The sequence below is a fragment of the Marmota flaviventris genome, chromosome 10, assembly GCF_047511675.1.
Source record: "Marmota flaviventris isolate mMarFla1 chromosome 10, mMarFla1.hap1, whole genome shotgun sequence".
In the NCBI taxonomy this organism is placed as follows: Eukaryota; Metazoa; Chordata; class Mammalia; order Rodentia; family Sciuridae; genus Marmota; species Marmota flaviventris.
Window position 1 is genome coordinate 88,304,070 of NC_092507.1, and position 25,159 is coordinate 88,329,228.

Sequence of the window (25,159 nt, forward strand, 5' to 3'; positions counted from 1 at the left end):
TTGAAGCATAATAAATAAAGGGAAGAGTGTTTTGAAATGTTGGAGAGAAATGTAGAGGTCAGATTGTACAGGGTTTTGGTCATCTAAGGTTTAGAATTTACTGCAGTGGAAAATACTGGAAAGTTTTGAGATAGTGGGAGTATCATAACCCTTATGTTCTTAAAAGATTATTTTCTCCATGTGAAGAACAAATTCTAGGGAGAATGGAAGTAAAGAAAACCAATCTATTATCTATTGTCATATAAGTGGGGGAAAATGATGGCTTATTCTGCTGTCATAGCAATGAAGATGGAAATAAATATGAATTTGTGATACATTTTTGGAGGTGGATTATACTAGCAAAGGTGGGGCAAAAGTGTTGGCTTACTGTGTGGTAGATGGTAATGTTGAGATTTGAGACTGGATTGATACATGTTTGAGGATGGAAAATCCTACCAAATCAAGAATCCTGTTTGGGATATGTTAAATTTGAAATGCCCATTATACTTCTAGGGGAAACGTTCATAAAGTAACAAATTTGGAGTTTGGGGAATAGGTTAGGGTTAGGAAGAGTTTAAGTCATTAATATATGAATGGCATCAAAAACATTTAGGATTACATGAGATTACCTGGTAGAGGATATAATTTTATTCTCTTAGTTCCACTTTCAGCTCTAGATCTAGAGCACAGGTGGAAAAGCCAGGAAAGGTTAATAAGGAAGCTGGAAAATCAGAAGGGTGTAGTACCACAGAGCTGAAGAAGAGTTTAGTATTTGAGTTGAGTATTTCTATGGTGGTCATGTCAGTTAGGAACAGTGAAGTAATCCTTGTCTTAGCAACGTGAGATTAATGACCTTGATGAGAGCAATTTCAGAGTTGTGTTGAGGGGGAGAGCTTGATTTGAGGGAAGTAAAGACAATGGTTACAGACAACTCTTAAGAAGTATTGTTAAATTGAGCAGAGAAATGAGTTGATAAGGTTGATGGGCTGGATACGGATACAGTACCAGGAGACAGGGTATTTCCTCATTTGAAAAATATGGTATCTTAGAACAGTATTATCCTATAGAAAACTATCCCTGACAGTGAAAATATTCTATTATCTGCATTGTCCAGTGTGGATAGCATAACTGAATTTTTAAAATTTAATTTTATTTCATTGAAGTAGCCACATGTGATTTTAACTTTGTTTCATTTGAATAGCCACTAGTGATTTTTTGTATTGCACAGCACAGTTCTAGAACATGTGTGTTATTGGAAAAGTCCAACTGAAGGGAACAAATTGATGGTACATCAATGAAGGACATTGTTAAAAGAATGAAGTTCTTGAGCAGGTGAAAGGATAGAGCCAAAAACATGATCGAAGAATTAATTCTAGATAGGAGCAGGAATACCATATACCCTGAGGAAGGTAGAAGGTACTGACATAGATAAGAGGTGACTGGTAGATTTTGGTGATACAGGGTAAGACATTTTCTATGTTACTTCAGGTTTTTCTATGATTTAAAAGGCAGTGTAATCCTACAAAAAGATTGGATGCTTTAGGAAAATGAAAAATAGTATAAATATAGTATATAGTATAAAGTAGTTTTTTGAAATAGGGAAAATGAAGTGTAACCATTTAAGATTAGTTGTTTAGATTTGGGAACAGAATTAGTTAGTGTAAGAGTGGGACATTAAAAGCTAGTTTCCGCAGGAATTATTCCTTACTGTATGTTTTAGGATAACTGGAAGAATATCCTAGTACTGCTTTTTCTATGGAGGAAGAGGAAATCTATTCACAGATTGTTGTCTCACTAATAGTAGACCACTCCTTGAGGATGCCACTTAGGACAATGTGGAGGAATTCTTAGTTTGAAGTCACTGTGTCCTCAGAGGCCTCAAGGAGGAAGAGAAAATTCCCTTTGATCTCTTTCCCTGGTAAAAACAGTTTTCAAAGAGAGCACAGTGGATGTTGTCTTAAATTTCCCATCAACTCTCTTGGAGTTTCTAAAAATATAATACCTGTATTCCTCAAATTCTGAGAAAAATATTTTTGATAGATATAAGATCAGCCTTTTCTTAATTTTATAATTAATTATAAATTAATATCTTAATTTTTCAATTAAGTATATGATATAGAAAGTATATTATGTAGTATATAATATTCACAAACATATTACATAAAAATCAAATCTAAAATTGAAAAGATCTGTTGTTCATTTGATCCAGACTTCTACTGTTTACAAAAATCTCCACTGTGAAACCCAGTTATTTATGCAGTTTGTTGACTATTTCCAGGTAGAGGTAGTAAACCCCTTCACAGAGTTGCCTCTTTTTCTTTTCTTTTTTATTCTTTTTCTTAGGTTCTGGGACATGAACCCAGGATCTTGCCTGTACTAAACACATGATCTGCCACCAAGCCCCACCCCCAACCCTAGCCATTTCTCTTTTTAAGCTGCTGTAGCATCTTTCTCTTTTTCCTGATCTTCAAAGGAGTCCACCTAAAGTTTTATTCTTAAATATTTTTTACATTTTTGGCAGATAACCTGTATTAAAACAAAATCATTCTAGTAATTTTTTCTGGATCATAAACAATTTAAGTACTGTAATTATAATACACTTATTGAAATGACTGTATGATTTTTCTGTTTATTAATTGAAGAATAACAATAATAGAGTTTCTGATTTGAAACCATTCTTCTTTCTTGGGATAAACTCAATCTAGTCATGATATGTTATTTTCTTCATATATTGTTGGATTTAGGTTATTTAACTCATAAGGCAAATTAGTTTATGATTTATTGTCTATCTGGTTTGGGGATCAAAGTAATTTTTTACTAATGTAATGTAGCAGCTCTTTTCTATTTCTAGAAAACCAAAAAGTGGTTATCTTCTTGAAAGTTGCTCCCCATCCCCAGGTTTAGAGCTTTATTGAAAGAGAATTTTGTTACCAATTCAATTTTCAATGATTCTTTCACTTTCACATTTTCTTTTTTTTAGTATTTTTGGAAATTTATCCATTTTGTATACATTTTCATAATGTGTTTTTATTTATTTAATATATATTACTATTGAACTTACTTGGACCAGGTATTTTAAGCACTTAAAATACAAAATAAAAATAAGTTCCTGACCTTATTGATCTTAAAGTCTTCAGGAGGAGACACACAGTACACAGTATAAATAGAGGCTGATTATTCCTTAACTGAAATGCTGAAAGAGAATTGTTTCAGATTTCAAATTTTTCTTTTGATTTTGAAGTATTTGCATATCTATAATGAGATATATTGGAGGTGGTACCAAAGTCTAAGCATGAAATTCATTGATTACATTATACCTTAATTCATAGCCTGGTGGTAGTTGTATATAATATTTTTAGTGCACTTGTGTTTTTACTGTCATCCTTTACATTTTGCATTTTTTTGGATTAGGGATGCTCAACCTATAATATAGATGAATAAATGAGTGGATGAATGCTATGCAATGTCACATGCCCAAGAAAAGATTTCTAAGAAGATGACATTTGATTCAATACCCAAAAAAAGTAGAAATCTGAGAAGAATATTCCAAGCAGAGGCAAGCAAGTAACCTGAGACAGAAATGTGCCTGGCTTTTTTAAAAGAATGGTGAGGAGGCTGGGGCAGCTGATGAAAAGGGACAGAGGAGAAGAGGTGGTAGTGAGGTGAATAATGTGAAAGGGTGACAAGTTGTAAAAATATTGGCTTAATGCAGAGGTAGAAAGGAAGCTATTGGAGGATTTTGAACAGAGGAGTGGCAGCATCTGACCTGTAAACCAGTGGACTCTCACTTAGGCTACTATTTTGAGATTAGATAGAATAGATGCAAGGCTAGAATTAGAGAAACTAGTTAAGAAGCTATTATAATTATTTAGAACTACATTTGGATTAGGCTGACCTCCCAATGGAGGTCTCATTGAGGATTGTTTGGATTCTACTTGGTTGTAATATTTTGTATAGTCATATATTAATATAGTCAATATTATTCATAGGATTCCTGTGGCATTCATAGGATTCCTGTTTGTAGATTTTAAATTTTAAAGTTTCTTTTTTGTGTGTTTGTAGTTATCTACCTTTTTCATTTTGCATTTTGTTTGATTCTATCTTATCTTTTACCTTCATCAGAAGTTTGCATTGGTGTGGTTCTTGACCTAAGGCTGTGGAAAACCTAGGGAGCTGTTGGATACATCCCTCACATAGACATCCTCCTTCCCCTCTTTTAGTATTGTCATATTATTTGGGGGAAGGGTACATGTTGGCATTTGTTCAATGAGACCCAGAGAGGCAAAGGTCCTGTATTCTCTTGGACAGTCACATACCCTGAAGAATTGTCCTGCTTAATATATGTCCCATTTAGAAATATTTCTTTAGTTTATTAATCTTTTCAAAGAATTAATTTCTATATTATGAATTTTGTCATATTCTAAAATCTCTATATCATTGATTTCTGTCCTTTATTTTCTCCCTTCTTATTTCTTTGGGTTTTGTTCTTTTTCTAGCTTCTTGGCTCATTTGTATTTGTTTTCTGATCAGTGTACTTGAAATTTTCACTTCTCCTGTAGGTATTCTCAGTTATGCTTCACAAGTTTGATATGTGTTCGTTCATTCTATTTCTCAAACCCCTATTATGGTGTTATCTGGTATATAATATGTTTGCATTGGTGTGGTACTTGACCATAGGTATTTGTCAATTCAAATACCCTCCTCCCCTTTTTTCAACTAGAGGGTAGAATCTATGCTAATTGATAGATTGCATAACAACTTCAATGGGAGAGGGCACATAAATTTTATTTTGATGCTGATATCTGCCCTTTGTATTTTAGGTGCAGCAGTTGCAAGGAGTTTATAGTTTACAAGAACAGCACTTCTGGACTTTATGTTCTGATGTTTACGTTGGGACCTTGAAATTAATAGTAGCACCTGATGCTGATGCCAGATGGATTTTAAGCCAAACACATAATATTTTCACTCAGGTAAGATTGTGTTGCTAACTTCTTGTAAGGGTCTTAAAATTTATTGTGTGTACTAGTTTATAAATGTTTATTATTTAGCATATTAAATATAGGCTAGTAAGCTATAAGGGAAATATAAAACTACATTTTTCCTCCAATCAGAGTCTTAATTTGGGAGATCTTTATTTTAGTTAATACTCTTAAGGAAGATGGTTTCAATTTATTCATTGTTGTATTGATTTGATTTTCTTTAAAAAAGTGGATTCTTGCCAGTCATGGTGGTACATGCCTATAATCTCGGCAACTCGGGAAGCTGAGGTAGCAGAATCTTGAGTTCAAAGCCAGCCTCAGCAAAAGTGAGGTGCTAAGCAACTCAGTGAGACCCTGACTCTAAATAAAATACAAAATAGGTCTGGGGATGTGCCTCAGTGGTCGAGTTCCCTGAATTCAATTCCTGGTACACCCCCACACAAAAAAAAGTGGGCTCTTCTTTACTGCACACTCCTTATCCATATTAGATGCTATTTGAAACCAACAATTCTAAAAGAGCATTTGGAATAATAATAATACTTTGTTAGTGGCTTTAACCACAATCTGTTAACTTTTTTGGTTTTTGTCTTTTTTGTACTGGGGATTGAACTCAGGGGCACTTTACCACTGAGCTACAGCCCCAGTCATTTTTATTTTTTAAGACAGGGTCTTTTGATTTGGGCCTTGCTAAGTTACTGAGGTTGATCTCAAACTTGGCAATCCTCCTGCCTCGGTCTCCCAAGTCCTGGGATGGTAGGTGTGTACTATGTGTGCCTGGTCTGTTATCATTGTTGCATGATAGTTACCTTCTGTGTGATTTAGTAGCTTACTATGCTATTGAATTTTTCTTAATACAGGTTGAATATTCCTTATGCAATATGCTTGGGAGCAGAAGTGTTTCAGATTTCAGAGTTTTTTTGAATTTTGGAATGTTTGAATAGACTACCAGTTGAGCATCCCTAATCTGAAAATCTAAAATACAAAATGCTACAAAATCTGAAAATTATTGAGTATCACATTGGCTAAGATATGAATATAGGCTGTATAATAGTTCACATAAATTGTATGGGAATTAAATTTCTTGGGTATGATAATGTTATTGTGACTACAGAAGAATTTTAGGAGATAATGTGCAAAGGATTTAATGATAAAGTATCAGGATGTCTAATTTTCAAATATTTTAGCAAAATTAAAAAGATTACAAATAAATACACATGTAGAGAAAACAAATTTGGCAAAATGTTAACTTTGGGTGAGTATAGGTGGTGGGTACCTATTTTACTTTGTTTTGACTTAAATTTTTTTTTCAAAATAAAAGCCTGAAAAATAAAAACTATTATAGCTCCTCATTACCACCAGGATAAAGCCCAAACTTTATTAGCATGGTCCAATTCACTTCAAATCTCTATGCTGCTCTTCATTGCCATGTACTTTATACTCCAAACTCACCAGACTATTCACTTTCATATGGATTAAAACCCTACTCTAACTTAACTGTCAGTTGTGCTGCTTTCTCTTAGAAGCCTTAAAGATCCCTCTAAGCTGAATTACTTTATCCTTTTATATATGTATCACATTATACATCTCTGTCTCTGTCTATCTCTCATGCACACATCTTTAGATAGAAGCAACATAACATAATGTGTAGTTTAGTTAAATTTAGGACATTAGCATAAATTAAGCAATCTCTCCTCATAAAAAGACATGTATGATTTGAGTTCCTTAAGGAATGAATTAATGGCATAATCTTATGTGTAATTAGGATTTACTCTAATCCTAATCATATGCAATCAAGAGTTACTCTGCTAATAGACAACAATTTGTAGTTACCACTTATATATCCCAGAATTTTAACAACTAGGCCTTTTTTTTTTTTTTTTTTGGTACCCTGGATTGAATCCAGGGGCTCTTAAACTCTGAGCCACATCCCCAGCTCTTTTTATATTTTATTGTGAGACAGGGTCTCACTAAGTTACTTAGGGCCTAAGTTACTGAGTATGGCTTTGAACTTAGAATTCACTTGCCTCAGCTTCCCAAGCTGCTTGTGCTATATTGCACCTGGCTTTAGGCCTCTTTCTTAACAGACACTTTATATATGTCTGTATCATTATGAGTTTCATAATGAAGTATGCAAGACCTTCATGGTATGTCTGAATCCTTCTCATACCTCCTCCATGTTTCAGGGTCAAAAGGAGAACAAGACAAGCAATAGTCTGTTTACTGCCTTTTCCAAATCATTTTGCTCTCCTTTATCCTGAATTTTCTCCTGGTTATTCTGTACCCTCCATCTTCATAGTTACGAACTTCTGTTGATCTCCAGGACATCCTGTACTCTCCTAAGACATTGGCTCTGAGTCACAATTTTCACTCTGAGAAGGATTGCAGTTTCTAGGTTGAGAAATGTGCAAGCAGCTGTCTGTGCTTAGGAACTGCAGAAGTTGTAATTGAAGTAGGTAGCGGAGATGGTTCTAGTAATGTTGGAAATCTTAGTGAAGCTGAAAGTTTATTTAACTGCTTCTTTGATTTTGGAAACTGCATTTGGGCTTTGATTATTTTAAGCTCTGAAACATATTTAAGCCTTTTTATCAACCTAGAGTCATGACAACTTTATCTTATTCCTTGCAGAGACCAGGGTCTCTCTTTGAGGCTTACAGTAAGGAAAGCTCAACATGTTTTCCCCAACGGGTTGAGGGAAGTCACCCCACTAATAAATTTAATTTTTACACTTGATGCATATAATGATTTTAAAGTTGTCTCATCATCTTTTTAGTTCTCACATATACAAAACCAAAATTTTCTTATTAATTTATTTTCCCTTTCAGCTTATACCTTAGTCATACATGTCTTTATGGAATGAATATGTCAGAGCTTATTTTAAGTATTGCCATAGCATTTTGTTTCATTTCATGAAATTTAATATTTTTTTAAAGTAAGTTTATTGTGGCCCACAATTTCAGAAATTTTAGTCCATGGTTGGCCCACTCCCTTTAAAAAAAAAAATTTTTTTAATTGTTGATAGACCTATCCTATTTATTTATTTGTTTGTTTATTTATTTATTTATACTCAGTGCTGAGAATCAAACTCAGTGCCTCACACATGCCAGGCAAGTGCACCATCACTGAGCCACACCTACAGCCCATGAAATTTAATTTTTTAAAAATTACTTCTTTTTCTTTTATTTATCAAAAATAAAATCATGATTACTCAATTTTTTGAAAGAAAAGATCATGCTAATGCATTAGATAGATTTCTTATAGAAAGATTTAAAATACTAGCAGTTTTAGTTCTAAAAGGAAAAAAGGATATTTTTCCATAATATTAATTACATGATGAATATAATATGTTTGTTACATAATAAACATAATGTTTATTACATTTGTAGGTAGGTATCTTTCTTATAGCTGATCTTAAATCAAAATTTAAGTAATAGTTTTTGGTAAAAAATATTCTTGTTAAAAATTATTAAATGAATAACTTTAAACTGAAAAGGCCAAATTATAATTTTCTATTTTGTTTATTAAACTATAGCTTTGTGCCAAGTATGGTACATGGCTGTAATCCCACTTACTTGGGAAGCCAAGGCAGGAGGATCTCAAATTTGAGACCTTCCTAGTCTCAAAATAAAAGAAGGCTGGAGGTATGTAGCTCAGTGGTAGAGTGCTCGCCTAGAACTCAAGCACTTAGAGGCCTTGGATTAAATCCTTAGTACTGCAAGGAAAAACAAAAAATAAGAAAAGCTTTGTGACTATTTTAGAACTCTGTATTAAGCATCAATCTTTTCAGTCTCTTTATCTGTCAATCTTTAACTGCTAAAGAAGATAGTTTGCATGAATATAGAGTAATACAAATGAACTGCTGGAAGTTACTTTAGTACTTAGATTCTTTTGAAATGATTACTTACTTTATAATCCAGTTTCTATATTATATAGGAAGGAAGTCTGTTAATTTTTAATGACATACTTCACAATAACAACTATAATCCTAAAATTATAAATATACTTTTTTCTTGTTAGAAATAGGTTGTTCGGGTATAAAGCAAGGAATGGGATAGCTGGGTCAAATGGTGGTTTCTTTCCATTTTCTGAGGAATCTTCATACTGCTTTCTAGAGCAGTTGCACCAATTTGCAGTCCTACCAGCAATGTATGAGTATACTTCCCCCCACATCCTTGCCAACACTAATTATTGCTTGTATTCTTGATAATTGCCGTTCTTACTGGCATGAGATGAAATCTTATAGTAGTTTTGATTTGCATTTCTCATTGCTAGAGATAATGAATATTTTTTCATATATTTGTTGATCGATTATATTTCTTCTTCTGTGAAGTGTCTGTTCAATTCCTTAGCATATTTATTGATTGAGTTATTTTTTTGGTGTTAGGTTTTTTGAATTCTTTATATATAATCCTGGAAATTAGTGCTCTATCTTAGGTGCATGTGGTAAGGATTTTTTCCCATTCTGTAGGCTCTCCACATTATTGATTGTTTCCTTTGCTGTGAAGAAGCTTTTCAGTTTGAATCCATCCTACTTATTGATTGTTGGTTTTACTTCTTGTGCTTTAGGAGTCTTATTAAGGAAGTCAGGTCCTAAGCCAACATGATGAAGATTTGAGCCTACTTTTTCTTCTGTTAGGTGTATGGTCTCTCTTCTAGTGCCTAAGGCTTTGATCCACTTTGAATTGATTTTTGTGCATGGTGAGAGAGGTTTAATTTCATTTTGCTACATAGGATTTCCAGTTTTCTCAGCACCATTTGTTTTATAGGTTATCTTTCTAATTAGAACAAATTAAAAATTAAAACAAATTAAAGGTTAATAAAAGATAACTACTATGTTTCATATTTACTAATATATAGTAATTACTGAAGTTTGGATATTTTCTTTGTATCTTCAGCACAAGATATGGTACATCATCTATGTATTAAATAAAAATGTTGACTGAACTAAAAAAAAGAAAAAGGTTGTTTGAAGAAGACACATTCAAGAAAAATGTTAAACATCTTTGAAGAAAAATGTAGAACATGCTTGAGATTCATTATCCTCCTTAGTTCACAAAACACAAAAGACAGTCAAGCCTAATACATAATATTTACTCTCTGAAAGAACTTCTACCTCATCTTTTCCATCTTTTCTGCTCATCTGCCTTTCTTTGTTAAGCCTATTAAGTTATAAGCCCACAGCTTCCTGCTTTAGCTTTTTGTGTTCTTTTCTCTGGCCTCAAAATAGAAATAAACACTGATACCCAGGAAGGAACCAAAAAAACCTCCTCACAAACCCAAATGGGGTTCGCTGACCTTCAGAAACTCTCCACCTCCATCACTCTCCTGTGTTCATAATCCCTTCCTGTCTGACCTATGACCTTGTCTGACCCTATTTTGTCTTCTTCAGAGAAGCACCTGGAGTGGGTGAAATTTTCTGCCCCCTTCCAGCCAGATCACTGTTCTTCTAGCCTCTCCATTCCCTTCCCCTTTTTGTAAGGAGCTTTGATCTTTGTGTGTTGATTTTGCTGACCTGTTCTACAAACTTTTCCTCATCCATCTTTCCTTTACCTTTGGTCATCATCCTCAGAAGGTAGGAGTAAACAGATGTGAGGCCAAACATATTGCTAGGTTTGTATTTAATTAATCCATATGGTGTGTTCATGAGTATGTGGAAATAATAGCAGCAGGGGCAACTAGCATTTATTGAGTCCACCAGGTGCCATGCACTGTGATAGATACATAATATATTAATTGATACTCAAAACAATTTACAGAAAAAGAAACCCAGATTCACGTTATTGTTTTTGACATATAATTTAGTCATATTCACTCACCATATCATTAACTGGAATGTTTTCCATGGAAAAGTAGTAATTTTTCAAGATTTCATTTTAAAGGAAAAAAGATTAATATTATATGGTTAGTCAAAAACTAAAGTAGAAAGTTTCAGTGGCTTTTGATAGAGAATACAAGTAAACCAATAATTTTCTATAGTCATATTGCTACTTAGTTTTCTAACTTTTCTATTTCTCATTTGTTTTCCTTTCCACAACAGTGAATATCTGTTGAAGATATTCTAAGCCTGTGATACTAAGTGAATGTTTATTTTTTTAGTAGTTTAGAAGTATTCAAGTAACTAGCTATCTTTCCCATTTTAAAAAGTGTTGGCTGAAGTATGGTTTATTATTCTCAATTTTGAGAATTATCATTAACGTAATTACTATTATTTGGTTTTCACATTTTTAAGGATGGCCTTTCAGTCAGCCTCTGACACTTGAAATTATTCTAATGGTAGAATATCTGGTGGAACCAAGCACTGTTTCATCATTGAAATATCTGTCATGTCTTTGTAATGCAAAGAAACTATCCAAAGCAGAGTTTGCATTCAGGGAGTAAGTGACTTCCCAAAAGATTCTTTGGCAATTCTACTTTTCTGCCTACTTTGAAGGAAATTGAAAGAGGAAAATGGGAAGCTGGAGAATTTGAAGCTTTCCCTATTGGGACAGATGGATAAAGTGACCTTTTTTTCCTTTTCTTTTTGCTGTTTGACTAAGCTTTTGTGGAAAGCTGCAGCCCCTCAGGGGACTGATATCTGCTTGAGTAATTAACTCATGATTATGCAAAGTTAGTTTATCTAGCCTCTTTGTTTTTCCCCCTTTTTTTGTTGCCTTGGGCTACTTCATTTCTTATTACCATCTTCACTGCGTTAAGGCTGGGGGGTAAAGAAAATGGTAGAGACAATAAAAGGAGTCCAACTTATTTTATTTTGCACATTTTACTTTCATTAACAATTTTGTTAAAACAGCTGTTAAGAATTTATTTAGGCGGTAATTGTTTTCTGTTAAGATTAGGTATACAACAATTTTACAAAATAGTTCTTAAATACTGTTTTCAGGGTCCATCTAGATTGAGTAAATCAAATCATATAATCAGTCAGAATAACCATAATAGCTTTTATTGCATATCAAATTCTTTCTCTTACACTCTTGATCCTTATAACAGTGTCTGGTATGTAGCAAGGCTTTTAAAATACTTATTAACTATTAGATGAATATATAACAGTCCTGTGAGATTAATATTGGCATTTATCTGCAATGTTAAATGAGAAATGATGACATTTGGTTTAATTTGTACCTAAAAATCATACAGACACTAAATTCTGGCATTTTTCAGCCATAAACCTCTTAACCAAGGAGAAGGTATTAGTAAATGTATTCTCTCAAAGTTTGAATAACAGAGTTTAGACTTACACAGTAAGTTGTTTTTTTTTTTTATAATGAGGCAAATAAAGAAAACCCAAAAGCATGTTTTCTGTCCTGGCAAGCTTCTAGGGTCTGTCCAGCAGTGCCTCCCCAGCTCTGCACCAGTGGGTCCTGACTCCTAAAGCGTTTGTTTGATGTTGCTCAGGTTCTTCTCTGGATGTCAAGGGTTGAGGTGAGGGGAGATATGTGAAAGCGGTGTTTTAAAGAGTGCAGAAATTACTGTAAGGTAGTCTGTGTCACCCCCACCACCCACCCACATTCTGTTTTTCTTTTCTTTCTTTCTTCCTTTTTTTTTTTGGAGGGGGGGGGCCCTTTACTTTAAATATTTCAGTTTACCTAAGGTACCGACAAGAAAGGACTTTTTTTCTGACTGCATTTACTATGTGCCAGGTTCTGGGAGTGAGGGATGAACAAAAGAAGATAAAATCCTTTCTCTAGGAGAGATTCTTTAATGGTGGGGGAACAAGAGTATTAAGCACAGTGAATAATTAAGTGGTATAATATGTCACCAGGTGATGAGTGATGAGATGTTGGGTGAGGAGCAAGGGTGAGAGACTGTCAGTGCTTGAGGAGCTTACCTCCTCTGTTCCAAGTGTTCTTTTCTCCGTGACATATGTATTATTATCTCATATATTGTATTTCCTTGCATATTTGTTCATCATTTCTCCCCACCAGGCCCTCAATAAAATATAAACTTTGAGGGCAAGGATTTTTGTTGTTGTTGTCACTTTTATATTTCTAGATGATAGAACACTACATGGGATACAATAAATGCATGTTAAATGTGTTTCACACAGGATGGTGAAGGTAGGCCTTGCTGATGTCCGAATAGGGATGTAACATGAGGATATCATGTCAATATCTTGAGGAACGTAGAAGAGTCAGTATGGCTGAGGCCTAGTGAACAGTGCGGGGTAGAAGAAGAATCAGAGCAGAGGCACCAGCAGTGCCTCCCCAGAAATATGAATTTGAGAAGTGAGCATACAACTGGTACTTGATCATCTAGGGAACCAGAACAGAAAAAGAATGGTTCTGTGCACTGAGCCTTTGGGTATTTCAGTGTCTAATGTTCAAAGATAGGAGGAAGAATCAACAAGAGACTGAGAAAGATTGATAAGTGAGGTTAAAGGGCAACCTATGAGTTTTCTCTGGAAGCCATGAGCAGGGAAAGTGTTTAGTAGGAGGGGAGTGATCTTCTGTATATTGCTTGTAAGTTGAATAGTAAGATAAGGACTGAGAATTAAGCACTGGTCTGAGCAACTTGGAGATGACTTTTGGGGGGAAGTGATGGGAAATAAAAGTTTGGTTGAAATGACTTCCATAGAAGAAGAAATATGGACAACTCTTTTGAGGATTTTTGCTATCCAGAAGAGCAGAATTGGGACTGTACCCGAAGGGGATGTAGGGTAAAGTAAAGGGTTTTTTAAAGGTGGAAGAAATTGTAGTGTATTTGTATGCTAATAAAATGATCCAGTTGAGAGAGGAAAATTGATAGCATAGAAGAGATGGGGGAAAATTTAAAGAGCAATGTTCTTGAGTAGTAAGTATATATCCAAAATTAAACAAAAGAGTTGAAGCATAAAATAATTAAATAACTAGTAAGTGGTTATACTTATTAAATATTCTTGTTGACCATTTACCATGTGAAGAGTTAGACTGGGATGACTGGATTTTAGTAGTAGCTAACCAGTCAAGCATTATGGTGTTCTTCAACAGAAATGTAGATGAGTAACCTCATTTTTCTGATATCACTTGTGACTAGTAGTATGCTTTTTGGCAATGGTTTTACAACTTACAAATGTAATTGTTTCTGATATAATTTTCTGGTGATTTATGTTAAAATATGAATAATTATTTCCCAGAGACAGGAAAGAAAAACAATTGTTTTTTTAATTGAATTTTTTTATTACTTTTCTGAAGTGTGTAGTCTGTTATTGGCTTGATAATCTAATTTTTATTTTTTTCAACTTTTCAGGCTGGAGTGAGACAGCTTTATGTACAGATTGACTTTGCAGCCATGTAGTAAATGAAAAGAATGTTTTTTTTTTTTTCTTTTCTTTTCTTTTTTTTACCAAATTTTTCTGGTACTGTACAATCCAAAACGTTGTACTAAATAGAGATTTCATCACTACAATTCCCCAGCACCATGAAGACCAGGTAGAGTCCGCCGTTTGTGCTCTGTGGGGAGTTCACCACTAAGGGATCACAATTAAGAGGATATCTCCTGGACTGCTGGTCTTGTCATTTGTGCTCTTCCCTCCAAGCCATTCTGGTTTCTGAGGTTTTTGGTTTTGTTTTAGAGGGTTGATTTGTCCTTTTTTCCCCCATCAGGGAGTGGGAGGGGGCGTTTCGTGAATGCCCTTTCCCTGTCCCTCATCCCAGCTGGTGAGATTCAGACTGTGGGCTTCCAGTCATCTGGAATGTCTTCACTGAAGCTGCTGGAACCACTGCTTTTATTCCCACAAAACCAGTGTTATTTAAAAAGAAATGGAAATATGTTTTATATGTAATGTCACAGTTGTTGACGTTCTTCAGTATAATCATATGTTTGTAAAATTGTTTGTACCTTGCAAACTTATGAACCAAACCATATTGGGTTTTCAAAGTGCCTTTGTATCAGAAAATGTATTTGCCAGCATAGAAATGTACCAACAAAGGTCATGTATGTGTTTTTTTAAATGGATATTCTGTAATCTGTACAAAACATGACTCTTGCTTAGAATACCAGTCTTTTTTTGTGTACTTCCAGCGTTGGTTTAGATACATGAAGTTTCTTTTTATTGTTTTATCTCATCAAAAAAATAAATAAATAAAAGGTATTATTTTGCTTTTTAAAACGAATTCAATAATCACATCAAATTACTTTGTGGAGTGGATTCTCAAAACTTTGCAAATGTCTGTTCCAGACAAAATTGTTTTGACCTAAAACATTTGCTAATTTCCAAATTTCTGGAAAGATACTGTGTTTATGATAAATTTTCCAGTAGCTCTCCTTGCCATTTTTGTGAATTTTATTAATGTTTGGAAAAGGCAGTAGACTGAAGGCAGAAACGGTTGTCATAGCATTAATGTGCATTTTCAATCTTCAAATGTCAAATCATACAGTTTGTTTTCCTGTTTTAACTTTGCACAAATGATTGCTTTCAGGAATATTATACAGCATTTGATTGAGTTGGAACTATTTAAGGTACGGAGCAAATGTGGTGATGTAGAACTCTTCCTAACACAGGTGTCTTAGAAGTACAAGATAAGCTTATTTCTAGGTTCTTGTGTGTTTGAAAAATAAAATTGCAATTTGACACAAGTACTTCAACGCGCTACTTAAGTATTCTCTTATGAAGAGATACTGATTTGGATAAACATTTTCCCATTGTACTTCCTTTTATCACAACATATATTCCCTTTTACTTTAAAACACTGAAATTGTTGCGAGGGGGAATCTTGTGGAGCAACAATGATTGTAGAGAAGAGTATAGATCAGTACATTCAGTAAAGTAGCAAAAATCATTATTGATTTTGCATAGGTTTAGAATATCTTTTCCCTACTTCTGATCCATCATTCATGAACTATTTTATATTAGAAAAACTACACCATTTTCTTCATGCTTTTAAAAACTACTACAGATTACCATTAACTGATCATTCAAGACATGTTTGCTCACTTCCAGGTAGTTTGAAAGCTAAGAATTCCTGCAGTAGATTGTGTTCAATTGAAAAAGGTCCTTTAGGAGGGAAAGTACAGAAGGAAATGTGGTCTACAAGTATTGCTTTTTCATTACAAGTGTAAGTAGTCATTTGGAAGTTTGAACCACTACCAAGTCTGATAGAACTCTGGGATAATCAGTCTGTGGGTTTTGGCATATTACAGAAAATGACAGGTCTAGATGAAGGCAGAGATTTTGGATGTATGCCTTTACAAACTAATTATATGTAACTATCCTGACATTTCACATATGGAGATAATTGCACTGGTTTGTAAATTTTATCAGTGCATTCTGAAGATCCAGTTCTGCCTTAAGCTGAGCCCTCCATTCCAAGTGAAGTTTTTGTCAAAATATGTATATTACTTTATTTAATTGTATCCTCAAATGCACAAATCCATGAATATGCTTTTTCCCCTTTGGTAAGTATTGGATATGAAACTCTTAATTTTGTACTGTTTCAAGAAATTCCCAGCTCATGTCATTGAGCAAGTTGGCATTAACATTTATGCTTTAATTAAATGTCAGTATACCTGTGTATACAGCAGAAAAGAAAAATGTTTTTTTCTCACAGAAAATAATTGCTTATCAGTGGTCTTGGCACAGATATTATATATTACTAAATTAATATATTACTAAAATAGATATTTCACTGAGAAATACCACCTGATTATGGTTGTAAATTTAGACTGTCTTTAGCATTAGGCTCTTGCAAAACAAAAACCATCCATATTTGAGTATAAATTTACCAGTATTTCAAAAACCAGAATATTCTCTAGACAGCAAATTTGTATTGCTCAGGAAAAGTTTGCTGGGTAAGCTTTCCTAAACAGAAATATACCCATACTACTTGTGTCTTTTAAAATTCATTTTATTACTGAAGATGAAGGACTTATGCATAATTTCCTCAGTTTGCTAACTCCCTGTGCATCTTGGTGAAGGGCAGTATCTAGTTTATCTGTAGGTTACTGTTCCTCATACTGTCACATGTACCATTCTTCTGCAGTGGATGTATAATAAAGAGGTAACAGGTGTCACTGGTATTATGATTTCACTTTGTCTGAAATGTTTCAGCATTTTTCAAAGCCTACACATATTTACCAGTAATCAAAATACTGTGACTTTTATGTACCTCTCTAAAGCAGCCGAATCATTAACTCAAAATGCAGCTGACCAGAGTTCTGTAATGTTTTTACCTCCCATGGAATAAGCAATTTTTACAAATATCAGAATGGTAACACCCTGATATATAATGTTGGGATTTAAGAATAACATTACATTACTTAACAAAATTTTACATCTAAGTGAGGGCTTTGCTTAGAAGCAATCTAGCTCTACCTCTCATTTTACAGATGAGAAAATTGAAGCCCAGAAAAGCTGTTATTTACTCAAGGCTCAGAGATCTTTAGTGGCAAAGCCAAGATTAGAATTTAGATCTAGATCTTCTGACTCTTAAGTTGAGAGTTCTTTATTGTGCTGCCTCTCTAGTATGATATTTGCTTTTCTGTAAATGTGACTGACAGTTGTAAATAAAGAATATCCAACAAACATTTTTGGTACATTAAGGCACTTTATAAATGTAATTTTGTCTCATTTTTTCATATCTAATAATGAAATTAGATTTTTCCGTATTTTTTTTTTTTTTTACTTGTGGAACTAATTCCTTTTAAAAAATGATGACATTTTTACAATGGATACTTCTGTCAGCAAATGTACCTGTTAATTTCCCAAGATTCAATCCAGTTTAAGGATTTCTTAGTTTCCTTTTCTGTTTTTATTGTGAACTGGTACTTTTTAAAAACCAGGTGAATTCACAGATTATAGCATTTTGTGTTGCCACTTTGCATTTCAATCACTGGAGAGCTTTTTGTTTTTAAAATCCTTGGAGCTGTTTTTAAAAGGGGCATTAAATATATTGAAGAAATCTTTCAATTCAGTAGGGTAAAGTTTTGAAATCTTAGTAGAATTCCATATGTTAAGCCACTACTTCTGGTTTTTCATTAAGGCATTATCTTGGGGAAATTAAGCTTTTTTTCTTTCTTTTTACAAAAAAGTCACCATTTTTTCAATAAATTATTTTCTAATTCACAAGAACCATGGAAATTTTATCTTTTGAAAAAGATTCATTACAAGTTTTATCAGTAGAAGATTGTTTCAAGATGTTATCCTCCAAAAGCCATAGTGACTCAGATCCCCACCACAGAATCAAAAGAGACTCAAAGACAAAGACAATGAAAAATTTTAATGCACCAAAAAGTGTTTGCAGAAAAGGAGCAGAGAAGTATAGTTCTATTTAAATGCCAAATGGATGGGAGCCTTTTTGATGAGGGCATCTTAGGTTTATGTTTAACATTTCCTAACTGCAGATTATACAGAAAACAAGGGTGGGGAATAACATTTATTCAGTATTTATGTGCCATGCACATCATGGCCTTTCTCATATTATCACATTTAATCCAAACATTTCTATAAAGAGTGAATTTTGCATGACTTTTATTAAATGAAGTTATATCAAGAGAATTTTAAGTTACTTGCTTGGGGTAGAGCACCAAATCCAAATCCAGCACTTTTTCTAACAACTACTCTTTCTTATGTATGTCATTCAACAGTACTTTCAAGATCCAGGACTTAGCAGATCTAAAGATATGCTCCTAAAAACCCAACAAATGGATTACCGTGACAGAATTAATGTTGGGCAACAGTTGTTATAAATCATTTAAACTCATTCCTTCTTTCTGTACTCTTATGCTTATTTTCTATTTTAGCCATTTATGTAAAACTATGCAGGCTGAAAAGAGTAATCAGAATTTCTCAAACACTTTTAAGACCATTAAAAAAAAAAAAAAGAAGTAGAAAGTTTTATTGGCATTTGGAGTAAGCTGCTTAAGAGACTGACTCAAGATAGTGCCCTCTGTGTCAGTATGAGGAACTGAACTCTTGTTTACTTTATTAAGAAACTGAACATACTTTATTGTCTTCCAAGAAGTAAAAATAATTTTGTGCTGCAGGAAAAAGATAAGCAGGATTTGTACATTTTATATATATATATATCTTTTCAAAATGAAATCTGTTTCATATAAATCTATGCTATCACCATAACTTTGAAAATTTAGTATTTGTAATTTTGATCTTGATGTTGGAAAGCTTATAAAGGAGAATGTCTTTGTCTTGTACATCATTTTATCCCCAAAGTTAGTATGAATTTATACTTAACATGCTCACTAAATGTCTAGCTAAATAGTGAGTACCTATTGTAGATAGTAGCAGATACAAAAGTAAGCGTTATAGACAAGTAAGATCAGTAATTTACGTGTCACGGAAGACATCTCAGCTTTTTTTTTTTTTTTTTGCCATTTTTGCACAAATAAGTGACTTTTACCCCCCGCAAGTATCCTTGTGAGCTGTCCATTCTTTTCAGTACACAAACAGTGCAGGTATACAAATGTTACCCATCTTGCATACTGTTGGAAAGGAATTGGCAGAACTGAGACTGCAACCTGGGTCACTTGAATTTTTGTATTTTGCATATTTACATTACGAACCACAGTCTCCTTTTTTTAATGGAGAATTGCCATATTCATATTACTTAAAGGACCTACGTATGTCTTCTAGTTTATCCCCATGTGTATTATCATCCAAAACTCTTTCAGAGGTTTCTTGAAGGTGCTTCTATAAAAACAACATGTAATAATTAAGTGAATTAAATATTCCTGGAATAGTTTGTACCTTTTTTCTCTTGTCCCCCTCCAAATACTACATTTTGGTAAAACATACCTCTATTTCTTCATTTTAAAATCTGTTCATTGTTGCTTCCACTGTAAAACTTCCACTTTATACTGGTAGGGGAAAAGGTTTTGTTTTGAATTTTAGCATTTGAGTTTTGGTTATGTATTACATATTGTATACCACCCTCAATGAAAAATCTGTTTTGAACTAGGCATATCCTGTCAATACTCTGTCCAATAAGTTCATTGCTTTCTCAAATAGTAGCAAATTCAATGATATGTTTTCCCATGTGATAGTTTCTGTAACCTTCCTGAATTTGATAAATAAGCAGAATGGACATCTTATATTGGAAATACTGTGAATGGAAAAATTGCCAAATCTCTTCTTGATATTCTAAACACCCCTACAACACTTTGCACTCTTGTCTTTAAGGATTTTTAAACGTAGGGTCAAGGATTTGGGTTTGATCCTTTGGTGAAGATCATGGCATCATGGCATTTCCAAAACCATCTGCGTACACTATCACATTTGAGATGTTGTGATGTGGCTTGATGATATTAAGGTAAGCCGCTATGATTTGCCCAAGTGCAATATAAAAAAATCCAGAATGTATATTTCACTTTTTTCTACTTTCACACACTCACATATACATTTTGTTTAACTTCAGGTATATTTTAAAAGAATCATGAACCGCTGTATCAAAATTATTTTCAATAAAATTTGTTTTAAAATCTTTGTCTGAATTGTGTCTATCAGTTTGTTGAACTGGATTGTATTGGAACAGCTTGGATTGGATTTATGATATGAAAGCAAAAGAAAAATTCTCAGAGCCAAGAAACAACAAACTCATTAGCAGACAAGAGACACTGAAGTCTAGAAATGTCTACATAACAGAGCCTCATGGTGTCTCTTGTTTATCACCTGACCTTAAACACAACGTCTCAGTGTATTAACTGCAAGTATTTCCATTAACCCCAAATTGTTCTTTTCTTACCTCATTCTTTATTACTGATCTCCTCTCATGATCTAAGACCAAAGAATCTGACATGAGCTCCATTTCTTCTAAAAGTTTCCTTTTAATCAGAAATTATTTTTAAAATACTTGCACCAAATCCCAACCCCTACTCATCCCACCTTCTCCAAGCAGCCTCTTCATGTTAATCTCAACTACATTATAAGGGTTTAATTAGCATATCTGCTATTGAACACCTAATCTGTAGCGCAAGTGGTTTTGTTTTAGGCAGAACTGTGATTGAATCCAGGGCTTCACTCATGCTAAGCAAGCACTCTACCCCCGAACTGTGTCCCTAGCCCCCTTTTCCTTTCCTAACTGTCTCCACAGCTCCTGAGACATGCCTTCACTCTGCCTATTTATCAAAGTGGCTTAAGGGCATCAGTGGCTTACTGTCACATCCATGGCAGAACTACCAGCTTTGCAAATTCAAAATAAAGAGAAAAAAATAATCTTTCCATTCAAATCTCTTTGCAACTATCAATTTCTGACAGAATTCCTACAGAGTTCTTAAAAATACAAACATTTCCTTTGTCACCTGTATTTCCTGAATCCTCTATCATAAGTTCTTCTCTTCCTCCCTTGAAATCTCTAAATTTCACCTTTTCCACTTCCACTGTCCCATTACAGGACCTCCCTGACGACGGGGGGAGAACCATGTTTGGGAATTAATTGCCCAGCTTCACATGTATTCCACGTTCTGTTTTAAGTCACCTCTTTTTCAGCTTACCCCTGCTACACACATGAACACATACATACACACAAAAAGAAAAAAGAAAAACACAATTCTGGCTTTGGCAGGGAGTGCCAGGAATTTCTGCTGAATCTGACTTTTGCCCAGGCCTTTTAAAACAGTCTCCATACCCTGGCTTCCTGGTCACTGTGCTGGCCCTGCTGCATGCTGCACTTTGACTTCTTAGGTCTAAAGCACCTCCCAGGGGCTCCCCACCCTTCCTGTGTTCTCTGGAATTAGATTGTGGCCTAATCAGAGTCTGCAGTGGCCTATCCATACCTCTCAGAGCAGCCTCTTCTATTTCCACACAGGTTTAGGCAAGTCATTCAACACAATACAGCACCAATCAAACTTTTAGTTTGCTTCCTTCCCCTAGAAACCTCCCTGTGTTATGCTGACAAAATCTCTAGCTCAGAATCCTAACTCCCTAATGCCATCAAGTACAATTTCTTTGAACAACTCTGAAAACTATTAATGCTTTTCTTTCCCTCCTTATTCAATCGCATTACCCATGCTATGGCAATAAACTAACTTTTTGTTAGAATAGACCAGAAAATAGAAAAGACAGGGAGAAGCAAACATGTCCAATAGATGTAAACAGAATGATGGTAATTTATTATTTCATTCTGTCCGAAGATAGGGAGTATGGCAAGTAGCACTGTAAAGCAATTCTGGTTCATTCAAAAACACTTATCAGTTCATTCTACCTTACCTCCAAGCTTAAAAAGCAATCTACATAGTTAAGGCTTAGTATAAGTCACAACATTCAAATGTACAATTCACAATTCAACTTTATCTTCTAAGTTGTTATAACCAAGAAGAGTACTAATGAGATAATACTCAAATACACAGATCCTGATACAATGGACAATCACAAAATTTATTGGAAAAAAGTGAAGGAATTGTGCCTTTTTTAAGAAAATAAAATAAAATTTTATTCCCTTTTAAAGCAAAAGGATTAGTACTAAAACAATTTCATATTATCTAATTGAAAAAAGCTAAAGAAAAAAACAATTAGCCCTGTAGACATAAAACGCCTTTTGTGTGTGTGTGTGTTCTTGTTCTTATTTATTTATTTATAATAGTGGAGTGCATTACAATTCTTAATACACATATAGAGCACAATTTTTCATATCTCTGGTTATATACAAAGTATATTCAAACCAATTCGTGACTTCACACATGTACTTTGGATAATAATTTCCATCACATTCCACCATCATTTATAACCCCATGCTCCCCTTCCCCTCCCACTCCTCTTGTCCTATCTAGAGTTCATCTATTCCTTCCATGCTCCCTCTCCCTATCCCACTATGAATCAGCCTCCTTATATCAAAGAAAACATTCAGCATTTGTTTTTGTGGGATTGGCTAACTTCACTTAGCATTATCTTCTCTACCTCCATCCATTTACCTGCAAATGCTGTGATTTTATTCTCTTTTATTGCTGAGTAATATTCCATTGTGTATATATGCCACATTTTTTTCATCCATTCATCCACTGAAGGGCATCTAGGTTGGTTCCACAGTTTAGCTATTGTGAATTGTGCTGCTATAAACATCGATGTGGCTGTGTCCCTGTAGTATGCTGTTTTTAAATCCTTTGGGTATAGACCGACCAAGGAGAGGGATAGTTGGGTCAACTGGTGATTCCATTCCAAGTTTTCCAAGGAATCCCCATACTGCTTTCCATATTGGCTGGACCAATTTGCAGTCCCACCAGCAGTGTATGAGTGTACCTTTTCCCCCTTTTTCATCACGTATGTTAGTGATTAAGTTTTCTCTCTCCTTTTTGTTAGCATGGCTAAGGGGCTGTCAATTTTATTTATTTTTTCAAAGAACCAACTTTTTGTTTTGTCAATTTTTTCAATTGTTTCAATTTCATTTATTTCAGCTCAGATTTTAATTATTTTCTGTCTTCTGCTGCTTTTGGTGTTCATTTGTTCTTATTTTTCTAGGACTTTGAGATGTAATGTTAAGTCATTTATTTGTTGACTTTTTCTTCTTTTAAGGAATGAACTCCATGCAATGAAGTTTCCTCTTAGAACTGCTTTCATAGTGTCCCAGAGATTTCGATATGTTGTATGTGTGTTCTCATTCACCTGTAAAAAAATTTTAATCTCCTTGATGTCTTCTGCAACCCATTGTTCATTCAGTAGCATATTATTTAGTCTCCAGGTTTTGGAGTAGATTTTATTTCTTATATTATCATTGATTTCTAATTTCATTTCATTATAATCTGATAGAATGCAGGGTAGTATCTCTACTTTTTTATTTTTGCTAAGAGTTGCTTTGTGGCATAGTATATGGTCTATTTTAGAGAAGGATCCATGTGCTGCTGAGAAAAAAGTGTATTCTGTTATTGAAGGATGAAATATTCTATATATGTCAGTTAAGTCTAAGTTATTTATTGTATTATTGAGTTCTATACTTTCTTTGTTCAGCTTTAGTTTGGAAGACCTATCTAGTGATAAAAGAGGTGTGTTACAGTCACCCAATATGATTGTGTCTATTTGACTCTTGAACTTGAGAAGAGTTTGTTGGATGAACATAGATGCTCCATTTTGGGGGGCATATATATTTAAAATTTTTAAGTCTTGTTGTTGTATGGTTCCCTTGAGTAGTACATAGTGTCCTCTTTATCCTTTTTGACTGACTTTATTTTGAAGTCTACTTTATTTGGTATGAGGATGGAAACCCCTGTTTGATTCCGCAGTCCAAGTGAGTGGTATGATTTTTCCCAACCCTTCACCTTCAGTCTGTGGATGTCTTTTCCTATGAAATGAGTCTCTTGGAGGCAGCATATTGTTGGGTCTTCTTCTTCTTCTTCTTTTTTTTTTAAATCCAATCTGCTAGTCTATGTCTTTTGATTCGTGAGTTTAGGCCATTAACATTCAGGGTTATTATTGAGACATGATTTGTATTCCAAGCTATTTTTTGTTTATTTTTGGTATTTAACATGATTTGGTTTCTCCTCTGATTAGATTTTCCTTTAGTGTAATCCCTCCCTCTGCTGATTTTCATCATTGTTTTTCATTTCCTCTTCTTGGAATATTTTACTGAGGATGTTCTGTAGTTCAGGCTTTCTAGTTGTAAATTCTTTTTAACTTTTGTTTATCATGGGAGATTTTTATTTCATCATCAAATCTAAAGCTTAGTTTTGCTGGATGTAAGATTCTTGGTTGGCATCCATTTTCTTTCAGAGCTTGGTATATGTTGTTCCACGATCTCCTGGCTTTGAGGGTCTGGGTTGAAAAATCTGGAGATATAAATTGGTCTCCTCTTATATGTGATCTGATTCCTCTCTCTTGCAGCTTTTAAGATTCTATCCTTATTCTATATTCTAGGCATTTTCATTATAATGTGCCTTGGTATAGATCTATTGTAATTTTGTACATTTGGTGTCCTGTAAGCCTCTTTTATTTCCAATTCATTCTTCATGCTTGGGAAATTTTCTGATATTATCTCATTGAAGAAGTTGTCCATTCCTTTGGTTTGAGACTCTGTGCCTTCCTTTATCCCAATAACTCTTAGATTTGGTCTTTTGATGCTGTCCCATAATTCTCGGATGTTCTGTTCATGATTTCTTACTATCTTCACTGTGTGATCAACTTTATTTTCCAGATTATATTCTTTTGTCTTCATTGTCTACCATTCTTTCTTCCAAGTGATCTAGTCTGTTGGTTATGCTTTCTATTGAGTTTATTTGGTTTTTTATATCCTTCATTTCAAGAGTTTCTGCCTGGTTTTTTTTTCAGTCTCTCTCTCTCTCTCTCTCTCTCTCTCTCT

The 25,159-nt window shown here is 34.1% G+C and overlaps 1 protein-coding gene across 1 annotated transcript in view; it reads left to right on the top strand.

Moving 5' to 3' along the window:
• Slc30a7 (solute carrier family 30 member 7) overlaps positions 1–20,361 on the top strand; it is an 84,024-nt gene extending 63,663 nt beyond the window's left edge. The window contains exons 10-11 of the mRNA XM_027943121.2: positions 4,800–4,949; positions 14,175–20,361. Coding sequence (XP_027798922.1) covers positions 4,800–4,949; positions 14,175–14,222 — 198 coding nt within the window. The 3' untranslated portion in view covers positions 14,223–20,361. The remainder of the gene's footprint in view (positions 1–4,799; positions 4,950–14,174) is intronic.
• Positions 20,362–25,159: the final 4,798 nt, after the last annotated feature.